Below are 18,203 nucleotides of genomic sequence, written 5' to 3'. Positions count from 1 at the left end.
ACTCATAGTACTGTCTCTTCCATCAAATGATAAAAGGCATTACTTCAGAATTATTACATATGGAATAAGCAAGTAGCGAAATGTTTGGTACCTGAAGCTGTGCAGCTGGGAGGTTGATATCAGCCACCATTTCTGTGCAGGGGTGTTCCACTTGCAGGCGAGGGTTTAGCTCCAGGAAGTAAAAACTACCATCCTGACTGTAAAGATACTCAACTGTCCCGGCACTTACATATCCCACCATTTTAGCGAGCTTTACGGCACACTGAGAGAAACAAAAAAATATACAAAATGTCAGACTTCCTGAATGCTTAGAAAGGAACTCCACTTTTGTTTAGAAAAAAAAAAACAACATTCTCCTCTGGTTTATCAATGTACATTGTAAGGATTTTAACAAACTTTGTTGCAGATTCCTAACTTTTTTTATTCTGACTGAGCTGCTTGTTTGTCTGTGTCCATGTGCAGAGTGAATCTGTATGGGAGTGGTTTCATAATTATCAATCAGCTGCTGCACCTGCAGGGCTCTAATGAAGAAAGATGCAGGGTCTGCATCCCGTTAGACAGGATTGCCCTTTGGGAGCATCTCATAAAAAATGACATTTTTGTTGCAGGGGATGCCTGAAATCTAACTTGTATCTTGTGCAGACTTCTGGGAAAATCAGTGAGCCAAATCACACAAGCAGGATATGATATTTCTGGGGGCGTCCTGTACACCTTCTGTGTACAGCATGCCTCCTGATAGCCGTATTGCATTGTATTTTACAGAATTACAGCACTGCAGATTGAAAAGGAAAAGTCATTTTTAATAACATTCAATCACAATATGTCTTGCATTGCAATTTAATACACTATATTATTTTTATTTTATTTGCTATCTTTTTCCCACAAAAGTGGAGTTACCCTTTTTAATAATTGAGAATAGGTTCTCTTTTTGGTTTTGTATCCAAGGCTACTTAAAGGAGAAGTAGGGTCAAAGCTATTTTGACCCCGCTTCTCCTGTAGGTCACAGGACTACACTTAGTTCTGCACTCCTGTTACCTGTTTTCAGCTGTCAGCAGGCTAAAATTCACTGTTGGCTGATGTCATTCAGCCAGTCCGGGCTCTGGAGGGATCACTTCAATGTCGGGATCCACCCAGAAACCTTGGCCGACAGCTGGCTCAGCCTCTGCGCAGGCCGCTGAGAGACTGAGCCAGCCGCTCTCACCCCCTTCACAGCCGGTGCTCCAGTGAGTGCTGAAGGGGCAGAGCAGATAGCCAGAGACTGACAGTCACCTGTTCTCCACTTACTGAAGACTGAGAGCTCAGCAATCAGTTGTCTTTAATTGCTCAGTTCTCAGTGTAGAAGCGGAGGAGAAAAGGTGTGGCATCGGACCGATGCTGCATCTTCCAAGGCGATGTTTTTTTCATTTATCAAACTTCTCTTTTAAGTCAAGCAGATGATTGAATAAATGTAACCTGTGAGTATGCTTAAGGCCACATAATTAAAAAAAACTACAGATACAGATAGTAATCTATGCATGTAACCAGGGGTTTCTCCAAAAACAGCTAAATAAATGTACAGAGTACGAGGGGGTTAGTAAAGAAATGCCTTAAATTGCTCAATTATTTCTCTAATAGGAACACATACATGAGGGATATGATTCACAATATTTGTATTATTTGTTCAAACTTAATTGGTATTTTTGCTTATCCATATATTTTGATTAGTTCTTTTTTTTACATGTGGATTTGATGCATGTCATAGTGGTAATCTAAGCTGTTTTGGTTCGGTACTTCACTGCTGTTGCAGCAAACAAAAGAGGGCACTATCTAGGTCCCAGTTTGGCTGGAAGATGAGTTCCGCTGCTGCGTGCCACTTTATGCTTTTGTTTTCCAACAAGGTCTGCTCTTCTAGGTTGAAGGAGCTTATGATCGTCACTGTCATGTGAAAAATTTACTCTATATGGGTTTGAAATGCCGTGCTGTAAGTAGCTGATGCGTGGTCCTCTGATGATGCTACCAGGGGCGAACTGACCATTTGGAAATTCGGGCACTGCCCAAGGGCCCGGGGTCAGAAGGGGGCCCCATGAGATGCCCCTGGTACCTTTTTCATAGGCTTTTTTGAGTTTTGGCAAGGACACAGGGGCCCCATGATCCCCTATTGCCCGGAAGCCCCATGAGTTGTCAGTCCGCCCCTGGATGCTACTAAGGTAAAACACATCAGAACATGCTGCTAATCTGCCTGTATGGCCTACACTTTAATGCATGTGAATCCTCGCACCTTTTGTCTACTGACACAGTTGTTCCATGGGTGATGATGGATGGCTAAGTATAGTATCTATGTCTATCTTTGTTATTCGAAGACCCTATTCAAAGGTGACACATTATACCCGACTTAATGAACTATTTCTTAAACTAACATGGCATTGGATGTGGAACCTTTGTCTTTGTCAAAGTAAATATCATTCAATGTTATGAATGTCAACTTTAACTATTTCACTGCAATATAAATGACCAATCATTATTGGAATACTGTTAGGATGTGCATGAAACTGCCAATGCTTTCACTGTGCAATATGTTTATGACAGCATGCTGATGAGTGGACTGCTGTGCCCAGTTTTCAACATACAGTGAAGCAGTTGCCCTTTTCTACCTTATACACCAATCAGCCAGAACATTATGACCATACACCATGACTCATCGAGCCATGGATGCCACTAGACCTCTGAAGGTATGCTGTGGTACCTGGCACCAAGCCATCAGTAGCAGATCATTTAAGTCCTGTAAGTTCCACGGTGGAGCCTTCATGGATTGGACAAGTTTTTCCAGCACATCCCACAGATGTTTGTTTGGATTGAGATCTGAAGAATTTGGAGGTCAAGTCAACACCTGGAACTCACTGTTGTGCTCCACAAACCATCCTTGAATACTTCAGACCAGGCCACCTTTCATTGCTCTATGATCTGGTTCTGATGCTCACTCGTTCACTGTAGGCGCTTTTGGTTGTGGACATGGATCAGCATGGGCACCCTGATCGGTCTGCAGCTACGTAGTCCCATACGCATCAAGCTGCGATGGATTGTGTGTTCTGACATCTTTCTATTGGAACCAGCATTAACTTTTTCAGCAATCTGAGCTACAATAGCTCTTCTATTGGACTGGACAACAGGGGCAAGCCTTTGCTCCCCACATGCATCAAAGAGTCTTGGCTACCAATGACCCCATCTCCAGTTTGCCAGTTTTCCTTTTTTGGCTTACTTTTGGTAGATCCTGACCACTGTAGGCCGAGAACATGCCAGAAGAGCTACAGTTTTAGAGTTTACATTTTAAAGTGGATTGTAAATATTTTTCTTCTTTTTTTTTTAGATAACAAATATGCTATACTTACCTGCTCTGTGCAAAAGTTTTGCACAGAGCATCCCTGATTCTCCTCTCCTGGGGTCCCCTGCCAGTGTTCCTGGCTCCTCCTGCCTTCTGAGTGCCCCCATAGCAAGTTGCACTCAAGCAGGCTCAATCCCAAACAGTGCAGTGTGTGTCTATTGATACACACGGTGTATCTCGACCCTGCCCCTTCATCACTGGATTTGATTGACAGCAGCAAGAGCCAATGGCTCCTGCTGCTCCAACCGAGTCTAGTGAGGAGGGAGAGACAGAGCAGCACTGCTGTTCTTGGGCACAGCACTGGAGCGAGATCGGGTTCAAGTGAATATTTTTTTTGGGGGGGCAGAGAGGAAGCTACACAAAAATAGAATGTATTAAAATTTCACCAATTCACATCATAAAAACCATCAATAAATATTACATGCTGTTCATACTCACTCAGTAACTATGGGATTCTTTTTCTATATTCTGGAAAAAACCTGGTTGATCCTGCTGTATCTCCCCTTCCTGTCCATGTCCCCAATGCAGTTGGGGATTTTGTAAAGCAGTGTTGGAAGCTCTTGCATATGCTCAAGTTTCATTGTTTCATTGTTTCTATGCTGAGCAGCCCATGTGAATATAGAGTCACACGTGGGTGTATACACTCTGGATAAATGACAGCCCGTACCCTCCCTCCCTCCGCCTCCATGCCCAAAAACCAGCCAAACACAATAGGGGTGGGATATTAGATCATTTTTTAATGGAGGCTTCACCTCCCTTTTTTTCTAAGACACAGGCTGGAGGGGCATGACATAGCCTGTGACCGGTAGAAATCAGCTCATACCATGTTATTGCCAATAAATAATAAAGATTTTATTTCAGATATATATTTGAATGATGACTTGAAACAGTTTACTGATATTAATTATTTTTACTTTGTATCCCAAAGGCTTACTATATCCCCCAGACAAAGCTACGAGTCCCTGTAGCGATACGCGTTGGGGAGGGGCAGTGACGTCACCAATTATCCGGCATCCAGACACGGCGAGTACTGACAGTGTGTGCAAGCACACTGAAGAGGTTGATAATAACCGCATACAGCGGTATTCATACAAAAGCGCTAATTGTTTTTAATCATGTGAGTGTAATATGGGCACATAATAAATTACAGTTTTTTATCAAAGATAAGACACTATGTATTTTCTCTTTTCTCTCTGGTTACTATGAGGATTTATAGAAAACTGGATTGAGGAGACTGAGAAGGGAGTGATCTGCACATCTATACGATCAACAGCTGATTGCATTACAGAGGATCACATTGCAGCATATATCCATCTTTAGGCTGATTAGAAGGAGAATATATTGCCTTTTGGAATATTCACAGGATTTTCCATACATATTTTCAATAACATTTTATCATTTTTTTCACTATCCTTTGGATTCATTTTTTCACATCAATTGGAGACTATTTTTAATAACATTTTTTGTTTTCCACAGTATTTTCTCTATTTATTTTGACTTATATTTATTGGACATTTTATATATTTTTTTTTATTTCACAGTATTTATAATTGAATGATTATTCACTGGTTACCACGTTTTGATATTTTATGCACATGTCTAATAATGATCATGAAGAATTTAATCACCAGGTTTATTAATCCTATTATTTATATATAATAATCAAGTTTATACAATATTAGAGCGCGGCACCCTAATACTATAATCTTTGTATCCCAAAGGCTGTTTTTTTTTTTATTTTGACGACCAGCAGCAGAGGACTAGAAGCTTCCCCCTGCCATGGTTTCCCTGCAGACAGGCTGGAAAAGAGCTGGGCCATGTGACAGCTGTATATTGATTAAGAAAAGGAACATCAACTACTTACAGAAAGGGAAGGGACAATGTAAGCTAAACAGTGTGTGTTTAGTATCATTTTCAGGTACAAAACCTTCAACCTTTACAACCACTTTAGGTCTAACCTATTCTTAAAAGACGGTTGTGGAACACTGGTTACAGATGCTGTACATTACTTACATAGGCTCTTTCATACACATTTAGCATTGAGCAGAACATGGCTTTTTTCTGACAGTTAACATATAGGTCCAGTATGGACAAGTGGATTGCTGCTGATACATGTGCAGAACAATGTTAAAAGGTATAATATAAAAGAGTGGTGATGTAAGGGAACCACACACAGTTAACCTAGGTAGTTGATTGACATGGATTTACAACAATGATCTATGACCTGAATCTAAAAATATGGTGCTCATGCTATGGAACCAAACAGTACAGAAACAATAATCTGACCTCTGGACATATAATAGTAAGGGCACTTAGAATGGAATGTAGAAATTCTGCTTTTCCTTTATCTTTAAGCCACACCTAAACAATGTGCTCAGTTGTTTAGGAGAAATAAATTACAAAGCAAAGGTACATTGTAGCAGATGAAAATATGAAGCCAGCAATAGCATATCATACTTTCCATTATCAATAACAAATCTTAACAGACAGTAGTGGCAGCCATAGTACTGTAACATTGTTTCTTTTGACTTTAAAAAAAAATATAGACTAACATGAATGACACATTGGGGATTCTGATTTTTACACCCAGGTGTTCACTTGGTTCACACAGCAACTAGGGCATACTGTATTTAAAGAGTATTGAATGTGATATTCACTGCAGGTGAATCCTCCTAGTCAATCTGTTTCAAATTACAGAGAATAATACACATCCAAGTACCTTTTACCTAATCGATATACAGCTGTCATTTGACCCAGCTCCTTCCCAGCCTGTCTGTAGGGAAACAGTGGCAGGAGAAGCTGTTCACAGCTAATGGTCACATGTAAAAAAAAAATAATTTTGGGATACAGAGTAAAAATAAATAAACGGGTTTAAAATGTCATAAAAATTTATATTTCAAAGGAAATATTTATTATTTTTTGGCAATACCATGCTGTGGGCGGATTGCTGCCAGTCACGGCTGTGTGACGTCCTTCCAGCCTGTGTCTTAGAAAAACTGGGAGGTGAAGCCTCCATCATTCAATATATAATACCCCACCCCCATTGTGTTTAGCTGGTTAGTGGGCATGGAGAAGGAGGAAGCGAGTGGGCTCCCATGTACCACAGTGTACAGTATACTGTATAGAAGGTAGTATAAGCGCCTTAGTCAGGAACAACAAGCTGCTATGCACAGAAAAGGTACCAATGACCTATGGAAAAGACAATATATATGGAGAGTGCAGCGATTGTAAACAATCGGTGAACAAAAGAGTCCTTAGTAAACCAAATACTAGGTATAGACAATTTTTAAAATTAAACAACTTTAAAATTGAAGGATGTGGGATAGTCCAGCAAATATATAGGCGAGTAAGAGAAAATAAGGTGACTTGAATATCCGTGTGGTAGTGATAATGAAATGCACACTCACCGGACGCGCATGTCAAGTGCGCCTTATATATAATAATCCTGATGTATGGTAATGGTTGGTCCTCCCTCTGTGAGGTCCCAGGTAAGTGGTCCTCTTCCTTTAAGGGGTCCCCCTGTATAATCCTGGTGGGTGTTATCCCTCCTGATGGCCTGGGTAGTATTCTGTCCTTGGAGCAGGTCTGCGGGTTAGAGCACTCCCCCAGGGGGCAACAAGAACACTCCCATAGTGTAGTATTGTAATAGAGATTTTATTAAAGTGCATGAGGGTGAAAGACAAGCATAAAACGTTGCAGACAGTAGTCTGAAAAAAGGAACTGACCAGCTGGTATGTTAAGATGGCCACCGGAGCTCCACGTTGCTCCGGCAGCGTGACGTCACGGCGTGGTGTGGCTCCTCCTAACGTGTATCGTGTTCCAACACGTCTTCAGAGGCGACCCCCCTCTGAAGACGTGTTGGAACACGATACGCGTTAGGAGGAGCCACGCCGTGACGTCACGCCGCCGGAGCAACGTGGAGCTCCGGCGGCCATCTTAACATACCAGCTGGTCAGTTCCTTTTTTCAGACTACTGTCTGCAACGTTTTATGCTTGTCTTTCACCCTCATGCACTTTAATAAAATCTCTATTACAATACTACACTATGGGAGTGTTCTTGTTGCCCCCTGGGGGAGTGCTCTAACCCGCAGACCTGCTCCAAGGACGGAATACTACCCAGGCCATCAGGAGGGATAACACCCACCAGGATTATACAGGGGGACCCCTTAAAGGAAGAGGACCACTTTCTTCGGACCTCACAGAGGGAGGACCACCCATTACCATACATCAGGATTATTATATAAATAAGGCGCACTTGACATGCGCGTCCGGTGAGTGCGCATTTCATTATCACTACCACACGGATATTCAAGTCACCTTATTTTCTCTTATTCACCTATATATCACCTATATATTTGCTGGACTATCCCACATCCTTCAATTTTAAAGTTGTTTAATTTTAAAAATTGTCTATACCTAGTATTTGGTTTACTAAGGACTCTTTTGTTCACCGATTGTTTACAAGCGCTGCAATCTCCATATATAGTGTACAGTATATGCCCATATATATGACTCTATAGTCACATGGGCTTCTCAGATGTAATAAGAAGGAAATGCTCAAGGTAGAAAATACCCTGAAAACTGAACATGTGCACTAGCTGCCAACACTGCACGGCAAAATCCCCAACTGCAATGGGGACATGGAGAGAACAATAGAAAACAACAAGATCAACCAGGGTTTTTAGAGAATACAGAAAACTAATCCCATAGTGACTGAGGGAGTATAAACAGCATATTGTACAGCATTATTGATAGTTTTTAATGATATGGGTTAAATGACACTTTAATATTTACCATCATTAACAATGTCTGTACTGTGCTGGTAGATCTCATTCACAGTTGTAAACTTACTTTGACCACTGTCCATCCTAACAAATAGTTAAAGATCTAGAAGCTGAACTTCTGCATTGTATGTTAATGAGAGGAAACTTGATGCGTCCCTCTTTGTCGGTGGGGACAGATTGAGTTTCACCTCATTTCAAATTGTACAGAGTAGCTTGCAGTCTGCCCAAGGCCTGTTCCAAACACCTAGAAAAGGTAAGAAATGTTTTTCAAATTGATTTTTAGGTATGCTGTATGAATAAGAATGGAAAACATAGTAAGGTTTTCTCAAATTTCACTGCAAAAGTTGAGTCTCGTTTATTCAACTTCACAAAGTTAGTGTAGCTATACACACACACACAACATGCAGTCTCACCTGCTCCATCTGCTCAAATACTGATGTTGTGGCTATTGATGTCGGTGCTTCTTCAATAATTTTCTGGTGACGACGCTGAACAGAACAGTCACGGCCAAAGAGTGAGATGGCATTTCCATACTGATCAGCAAGAATTTGTACTTCCAGGTGCCGTGATTGCTTGGCCAATCTCATCACAAAAATTGGAGAACCGGGAACTTCCGTTTGGACCTTTTAAAAATAAACTAGTGTGAAATGCAGTTCAGTTCAAATTTCCTAAAGACATGTACCTCGTTCAGGGCAAACTGAAAAAATAAAATCCAAGCGTAAAAAACATATTTATGAAAAATAAAAACTTCTTAGGCAAAGAATAAAATTACTAAAAAATACATATAGTACATTAAAAAGAATCAATTGCAATAGCCTTGAACAGTAAGGACATTTTTTCCTCCCCTAGACACCTTTTGCTACAGGGTAGTTAAAAGCTGCTTAAAAAAACATGCCTAAAGCTGCGTTTGGCAAACATTTTTAGGCATGTCTAGTGTTTGAGCATTCATTCATTCCATTGATTAGAATATTAGTTTATTTTGGCCATTAGAATGAATGAATACTCAAGCACTAAATGCCCAAATGCTCCTCTCCTGAATGTACTGGTGGTGTCTGATTTTCTCAGTCCCTAAATGCTCCCCTTCTAATACACCTGTAAATGCCTATGTGTGCATGACCATATAGGTTAATATAGAGGTGCGTTTAGAAGCTGAGAAAAAAAAAAAAAAAGAACGGCTGTAAAAGCGTCATTTTTTACGTCCTGTGTGCTTGAGGTCTAAAAGGGCCTATCTCTTTCCATCAATCTAAGTAGAAGTTTCTGACTCAGGATTCCGTATGTTTCCATGAAAGGCTAATTGTGTATGAAGCAGCATATTCTACCTGAATACAGCACTGTCTTTTTGATGCACTTTATAAGCTCTATGAGCAGCACACAGCAATTTAACACAAATGCATGTAAAGAAAAGCACAGAAATGAAATCCAATAATTTAAGGTCCCACACTTCCCCTTCACAGTCTTCTTGCTGCCCGTACTCCAGGTTCTGTGTAAGGAGGCTGCATGAGGACTTGGAAAAAGGATGTGGTCCCTTATAGATCACCATCAGCATCTAAACCCAAATACAAAAATGGAATATATTGCAGCCTATCAGTACTTTGATGTAGTGGCTCATTTTTTTTTTTCTAGCCTTTTATGTTTTATTTTCACATGATGATACTGCCAGTACCGTGTTGTCCTAGGGTGGCAACACTCACCCACCGTACTGTATGAATGGAGGAGCAGAGTTGTTACTTTTGGCTGCTCTCTTGATTTGAATATAATAACAATGGATGCTCCCAACACTGGGTGGTTACTGTGGGTGCATAGCCAAAGTGCTAAAGTGGCTCAACCTAACATTGACTAGATGGAGATATGACAAAAAAACATGGACTTTATAGGCACTGCAACAATTTGTTATAAAACTCAACACTTTATTGACCACATACAATTATAAAAAAGCTTACAAAGCATAGCCCTGTAACATATAAAGATATCAATGCAGACTAAAATATTGTCAACAGACCCCAAAACGATGGGTCATATATCCAGCTGACCCTCTCCATTATACAGGTACAGTAGGCATTATTCCTACTTCGCCCTCTATGCCAATACTTCAATTCTTTTACCAAAGGTGGCCTGATCCCCTTGCAGGCTTTGCTGGCCCACATCACAGTGCTTCTCAAAGAGGGCAAGGATCCTGCCCTGCCACAAAGCTACTGGCCGATATCGCTGCTTAATGTAGATATCAAGATTTTTGCAAAGATTTTGGCAAATTGATTGAAGTATCTCCTACTGTCTAAAAGACTTGCAGACCTGGACAAAAACGGCCTTTACTTGGCTGGGTCGCATAAATATTATTAAAATAAATGTCCTCCCTAGGGTATTCTTTTTTTATGCAAATGCTACCTATACCTTTACCTAAAAATTTCTTTGCTCGGCTACATAGCATGAATATTGGCTTTGTGTGGAATGGGCGGAAAAAACAATTGGCACTGACAATGTTACACCGGTCCAAAAAAGTGGAGAGCTTCCGAGGTACATACAGCTTTTGCTCTCCAACGGCTTTTAAAATTGGCGTTTTCATACCCATACTGAATTAAATTAATTTACTCCCTGGAGAAATGCTTGGCGGGACGCAATCTATCTTATGTTCCGTGACTGCCCCATGAATACAGAGGACTGTCCGCATATACATCTCCCCTGACAACCCATGCCTTACATGTCTGGGACCAAGTTAACAAACGTTTCCCTTTGGCCCCCTTTGTAGCCCACTGGCTTCATTGGGCATTTTTATGTGGTTCCCCCCTGGGGAATGTATGACCATTTTCTTGCCACTCAAGGCTGCTTTATCAGGGCAGTAGCTACACTCACCCCATTCAAGCATCTATTTATAGTGAAGGAGCCCTCATCCCACCTGGTATCAGAACTTGTTGAGTTTGGTTTCTGTCACTGTGAAACTTGCTTTTGTCCGGGAGTGGGAATATGACCTTGGGGTGGAGTTCTCTACACACCTTTACCAATTGACACAAATTACCAGTTCCCTTGACTCCAAGATTCAGGAAACTAAGTTACGGACACGCTGGTATTGTGTGCCTACAGCACTGTCACGTATTTACCCTTCAGTCTTTGTTGGAGAGGATGTGGCGAGCATGGCATGCTCCTACACTTGTGGTGGGAGCGTCCCTCGATCCGCCCCTTTTGTCCTCATAATAAAGCCCTGATAAAGGAAGTTATGGATGTTCTGGATGTAGACGTTCCATTGTCCTTGTTTCATTTCCTGCTCCACGTCCCTACCCTTCCACTAAGCCATTAAAAACTATGCTCTTAACCGCACCTCTTAAATGTGGCTAAGAGACTTATAGCCATCTACTGGAAACAGGCTCCTGTTCCCAGTAGGGAGGACTGGATTACAAAGGTGAACGAGATAATGGAAGCTTAAGACTGGGTGGCAACGTGCAAGGGCAAATGTGAGCGTTTCACGGGGGTGTCTGGGTGATATGGTGAGACCACACGTCTGACCCCGACCATGTCCCTTCTAGCTTGGATGTTGCCTTGCCTTGGATGTAGCTTGGATGTTAGCAGAGTCCACACTTAAGAGTACCTCACCATTTTGGGTAGCCATTGCTTGGTTCTGGTTTTTCTTTTTGTCACAGTACTCCCCCCCCCCCCCCCCTTTCCTTTCTTTTCATTGGCACAGGTTGGTGTAGGAGATTGCAGTCCAGGCATTTTACACATAGGCATCCACGTTCCAGAGGTATGTTACCCCTCTCCCTCATTATTTGTTGTTTTTTCCCCCTTTTTTCAGCACTTTATTTAACCATGGTGAATGGCATTGCTTTGTTGCTGATGCTGAAAACTGCAAAGCTATGTTTTCTACTATCATTGTAATTAATACTTTTCCTTTTCATCTTTATTTTTGTATGAAAAACCATCTTAAAGTAAAGATTACATAAAAAAGCATTCCACATTACAACAGCAGGGCAAGTTATTTACCAGTATTGTCAACTTCATCAAACAGAAACTCCACGCCAATAACAGCATGCATATTTTCATATATTGAAATGTCAACGTTTACCTGACGAAAAAGGTTGGAAAAATCTTCTGCAACGTTCACTTTGCGAATACCTTTTCCTCCCCCACCTTCAGATGCCTTTATCATTACAGGGTATCCCACTTGCTCAGCAGCCTTTAACAAACACATACATAATCAGAATGAAAAGCAAATATATTCTGCCCAGACATTCAGTGCAGTTTACATATGAAATTCACTGTATGTAGGATAAAAGCAAACCTTTTCACTTACTATCTCTTCTTAAAACTGAACTCTGAAATGAGCAAGTGTTGTCTAAATACAAGAGGTGTGTGCATGTGTGTGTGTATTTCTTCCAGATCTGTGCAGTACTCCAGTGTGAAAGCTTGCCTCTGTAAAAAAGACCAGTCACTGCTACTCAATCACTCCTTCTGCAGGGTGACTGGTCTTGTCTCCACCCCCTCCTGTAGTTTTCTGCAAACAGCCTGTAGTGGGTGGAGATGCTGGGTCCCTCCCACAGCTCTGCTCACTACACAGGCTATGTTCAGCACAGTGATGTCACTGCTACTTTTATAAGGTAATAGATGGGTGTACTAAGACATTTGGTGTGCACAAAGTGAATTTATATCCTTTGCGGTTATTGAAGAATATATTTAAAAGGAATGTTTTTGTGGTCGTGTTAAGCTTTAGATTTTAGTTATGCAGCCACATTTGGAAAAAAACTCTTACAGTTCACCAAAGCAATTTTTTTTCAATTTATTTGGGAAATAATTTTCAGTGTTTTTTTGGGTGGTAAACACGAGCAAAAATGTACACATTCAAACAGTCCACCTTCATTTAAAAAAATATAAAAGCATATATATTGCTTAATTCACAAAGTTGACAACCAGGATAATGAGCTTCATTTAAAAAAATGTAACAGTGACAGTCCAATGAGATTTAAAATTACAGTCACATGCTTAAAATATAGCTCTTTATCAATAAGTTAAAGCTTTGTAAATTGAACTTATTTTATCTACAATGCCAAAAGTTCAAATGTTTTATCACGCTGCCACCAATAACAACACTGGGGTACACTGTTCCTGTAAAGAACTCCTACCCATGGGATTGGCTTTTTTCCTGAAGCATTGAAGCTTTTTTCTCATTACAATGCTGGGACTTATCTATCAGACAGACCCTCCCACTTAGCACCCATGAAGTAGGAAGTGGATGCAAGCCACTTGTCAGTTTCAACAAAACAGAAGCAGGTGGAATTCTCAATGAAATATCGAATATATGCAATGTTTATAACTGCCATGCAGAAAAGTTAAAGCAGAGTAACAAAAAAATTATTCCTCAACGTGTTACTAAGTCCTCCATGGAAAAAAAAAAGTATATATATATATATATATATATATATATATATATATATATATATACATACATATACATACACACACACACACACACACACACACACACACACACACACACATATATATATACACACACACACACATACACATACACACACACACACACACACACACACACACCAGCCACGTTATTAGGTACACCTTGCTAGTGCCAAGAAAATCTCCCCCACACCATTACACCACCACAAGCCTGAACCATTGATACAAGGCAGGATAGATCCATGCTTTCATGTTGTTTACGCCTAATTCTAATCCTACCATCTGAATGTCACAGCAACCAGTCTGCCCATTCTCCTCTGACATCAACAAGGCATTTTTGTCCACAAAACTAGATATTTTCTCTTTTTCAGACCATTCCGACTCATACTCGGACCAGCCTGTCAGGCACCAACAAGCATGTCACGTTCAAAGTCCCTTAAATCCCTGTTTTTCCCCATTTGAATGCCCGGTTTGAACTTCAGCAAATCGTCTTCACCACATCTACATACCTAAATACACTGAGTTGCTGCCATGTCATTGGCTGATTAGCAATTGGTGTTACCAAGCAATTGAACAGGTGTACCTAATAAAGTGGCTGGTGAGTGTACGTATTTGTAAGACATTGTTGCACAACTTGTTATTGAGTGTGTGAGTGTATATATTATTAATAATAATAATAACAATAAATGTAGAAGCATACCAAAATTATTGTTTCCTGTCCCCAACCTTTGCAGCCTACCTTAGGTCCGAGAGTGTAGTGTCTGTACTTTCTGCTCAAAGGGTGTCTCCTTGCCCACATAGGGTTCTCCTAGAGACACTCTGACATGCACAATCCTGGCCCAGCCACGTCGCTTAGTGTTGTGAATTCACAGTACATGTACCACTCTGGTGTTCCTAAACACAGCATCAGAGTGCTTCCCCTACTGCGCTTGTACCTAAACAAAATGCAAGAGTGCTGCCTTATACTGCGCATCTGCCCAAACAACAGTATGAGCAGGGCTCTGGTGGTATGTTCAGGCGCATGTGCAGTATCCTAGCAAACATGGAATCATAGGACATGTTACCCGAAGATCACGTATGTGCTCAAGGTGCACTCCTGACTAGAAACTCATGGAAAGCACTAAAGATAGAGAGGCAGTTACTCTGGTAACTGACTCCACTCCTCCTCTGGCCCTCCTCCAGACCCTGCACTTTCTGCTTTCCAGCTCTGCCCCCAAAGGGGGTGCACAGTGATGTTAAGGAGGATGTGGGATTCTTGACATCTGATGTAATGGAGGGTGGGGTGCTCTGGACATCTAGTCTTACAGATACAACTGGCCCTTTGATGGCAACCATAATGTTGATACGGCCCGCAATGAAATGGAGTCTGACACCCCTGGTCTACAACATCATTTAGTAAGACTGGAGCACAAAAAAAAAAATAAAACAGCAAAAACATCAACAAAACATCAACAACAGTACCTACCAAATGGATGATGCTTGATGCAAACAGTTTTCTTACAACTGACAGTTGAATACTGCTTCAGTGTTAAAGAGCCCTTAGAACCATTCGTAGAGCTCCAGCAAAGAGAATTAAATATTTGACCCATAAAACATGTAATCTTGCTGTGGATGCTATTGTTCTTTGTTAGCTGCCACTGTAGGCAAGACGTTTTTGTTCAGTAAAACTAATTTTTGGGAATTTAATACAAAAAAAATGTCTTGTACGCTTAGCTGACCTGTGTCTATAGGTGGCAGAGGCAAATTTTACCATATAGTTGGTGGTCACCGTTCTTTTGTCACATCCTCACCAGAAACACAGCCATTGAATACAAGCTTTTTGATGCCTATAACCTAAGCTATGATAGGAATTGCAAGAAAATGTGTATGAGGGGTATTGCACTGTGCACCAAAGGTTGTGTGTATACAGACTTCAGTGATAAAAATATAGCCCTCACTATAGATAAAGCAAATATACAAAGTCTGTGTTATAGTTCACATTTAGAAGTCAGATACATGTTAGAATCAGTTATAATACAAACAGGCTCATTAAGAAGATTGTACATTTTAAATTGTTTAATATCCAAACCTAGGAATTAACCTACCTTTAATCCATCATCCACGTCTTTTACATAGCCCTTTCCATAAACCTCTTGCGGTACACTTAATATACGCTTTTTAAGATCACTCTCCTGCCAATCTACTGTTAAACCTAGACATCAGAAAAGAGAAACCATAATTCAGTTTCAGAAAGGTAGAGCGCAAGGATAAAACACATTTTGCGCCCAATGGGACACTGTTGCACTACACATACAAGCTAAAGAGAGGGAACCGCTATATTACTGTAATTTGGAACCTCTACTTGCTGAACCGGAATTAAGTAACGCTGTTTGAACTCTGTAATGTCCTTGCATATGCTTTATTGGAATACTAAATCCATTGAAGCAAGACAATCCCTAGATAACATAATACATTATGAGTTGTAAAGCACAGAGGTAGAAATGCTATGCGTACTGCAATAGCATTTCACATAGTTCTGCTCCTGAGACTTTTATTTTTGTGCGCATAATTGAGAGAAGCCTTGGGGCTACAACAGACTGGGAATCATGGCACTTGTTTTAGGTGAACCTGCCAAAACCTTCTTTTCTTATTTGGAAGGGTTAAAATAATTGGAAAGAAAATCATAATTATTCAGCGAGCTCACTGGCTCTGGAAATGCTCATTATGTGAACCAAGAATCCCCTTCTGCGGGTACTCCAAAAGTAACTTCAAACGTAAAAAACACAACAGGAGTGCCAGATGAAATACTAAAAGCCCAAGTCATTTTAAGGATTCATCCTATGATCACTTAAAACATCCAATGCATTTTAGGGGCCAACATACTCCCCCCTTCATCAGGGCTACAAAATAAATATAAAAAGAATGTATATCCATATACAGTACATATAAAGTATACACACATAAATAAATCCAATTTTTAACTAAAAAAATACATCACTTAAAATGTGCAATAGCTTTCTTCTTCTTCTGCTGAGGCAGATGGGTGATTTCACCCCTAGTAACATCCTAAGTGATATTGTTAAGAGCTGGTCTGAAGAAATGATGTCCCTTGAAGCAGAGCCAGATTTAGACCTCGGGGGTCCGGAGGGGCTCTTATACACAGAGTTGGTTTACATTCTCAGACAGTCAAACATTTTTAAAATGCATGACACAATGTCATTCTGAGGTTGTGCATGCAAACACACCCCCAGTCATAGTGATCTATGTGTCGTTAGCTTGAGCTGCCACAATTCTTTTTTAAAAATTTTATATCAGTCCAGAGGAAAAACTTTTACAGATGATGGCCGGCAAAAAATTACAATTACATTAAAGAAAGTAATTTTTTATTATGCATTTTAATATATTTTCTTTGTATTAATTAAAACGTTTTTATATTGTTTTATATAATATTTGTAGGGGGGGGCAGGGCAGTTGGCCCTTTTGTCCCCTTATATATCCAGCACTACCTTGAAGGCCATGTGGACCAAACACTTTTTTGCACAGGGGTTCTACAGTCTAGTATTTAAGCCAAAGTGCCCTAAGTATATGAACTGACATAAGACAGAAACAAGAAATGAGATGGCAGGCCTCTAGAAAACCATTACTACAAACCAACACTGTAGCCATCTGCTCCATGCATTCTATGACCAAGAAATCAACCTTGGTGGTGATTAGATCCTTTTTAAGGGGTTTTGACCAGTCAGAGATGGTCTGACAAAGTAAAGTGATGGCCAAAATCAGATATGAGATATCAGAATCAGGTCAGGGCCTCCCAGTGAGAATAGAGCTTTAGAAAGGGCTTTAAACCAGAGACTTAAATAATTGAGGTAGCTCCCAATGTTTGGTCCTACTGGCCCACTCAATAAATGAGGGCAGGCGCTAAAACAAAGTTCAACAGTCAGGCCTGCATCATGGTAATCACAGTAGGACGCTTCTTGTGCAGCTCCTCCTTTCAGGAAACATTTTGTATTCTTTTCACAGAATGGAAGACTTCATACACCAAAGGAATGCCATTACAAACTGACCAAGGCCTTAAAATGTCAAGTTTGAAGTGGGGGTTGGCCATTCCTTAACCATTTCCATACCGGGCACTTTTATCCCCTTCCCTCCCAGGCCATTTTTCAGGTTTCAGCGCTCTCACACTTTGAATGACAATTGTGTGCTCATACAACATTGTACCCAAACTAAAATTTTATAATTTTCTTCACACAACTAGAGCTTTCTTTTGGTGGTTTTTAATCACCTCTGGGGTTTTTATTTATTGCTAAATTAACAAAAAAAGACCGACAATTTTGAAAAAAAAACACGTTTTTCTTTGTTTCTGTTATAAAAGTTTGCAAATAAATAATTGTTCTTCATAAATTTAGGCCAAGATGTATTCTGCTACATGTCTTTGGTGAAAATAACCCAAATTAGGATGTATTTTTTAGTTTGTAGGAAAGTTATAGAGTTCACAAACTATGGTATAGATCTGAATATTGATCAGTCCTGAAGTACTGACAGCCAATCTTGAGGTCCAAGAATGTCAGAACAGTACAGATATCCCCCAAATGACCCCTTTTTGCAAAGTAGACAGTCCGACGTACTTCATAAGAGGCATGGCGAGTTTTTTGAAGTTGTATTTTTTTTGTCATAATTTTTCG

General features: G+C 40.4%; 1 protein-coding gene across 1 annotated transcript in view; it reads right to left on the bottom strand.

Moving 5' to 3' along the window:
• Nucleotides 1-18,203, bottom strand: part of ACACA (acetyl-CoA carboxylase alpha) — a 535,652-nt gene that overhangs the window by 465,020 nt on the left and 52,429 nt on the right. The window contains exons 8-11 of the mRNA XM_089673600.1: nt 15,627-15,733; nt 12,194-12,304; nt 8,556-8,765; nt 92-262 (exon numbers count right to left, since the gene is read on the bottom strand). Of these exons, the coding sequence (XP_089529726.1) occupies nt 92-262; nt 8,556-8,765; nt 12,194-12,304; nt 15,627-15,733 (599 nt within the window). The remainder of the gene's footprint in view (nt 1-91; nt 263-8,555; nt 8,766-12,193; nt 12,305-15,626; nt 15,734-18,203) is intronic.

Source organism: Staurois parvus, unplaced genomic scaffold (assembly GCF_062004578.1).
Source record: "Staurois parvus isolate SC_StPar_1 unplaced genomic scaffold, SC_StPar_1.0 ptg000142l, whole genome shotgun sequence".
NCBI classification, from domain to species: Eukaryota; Metazoa; Chordata; class Amphibia; order Anura; family Ranidae; genus Staurois; species Staurois parvus.
Note: the sequence above shows the minus strand (reverse complement) of the source record. Positions and strands in the feature narration are given on the sequence as shown.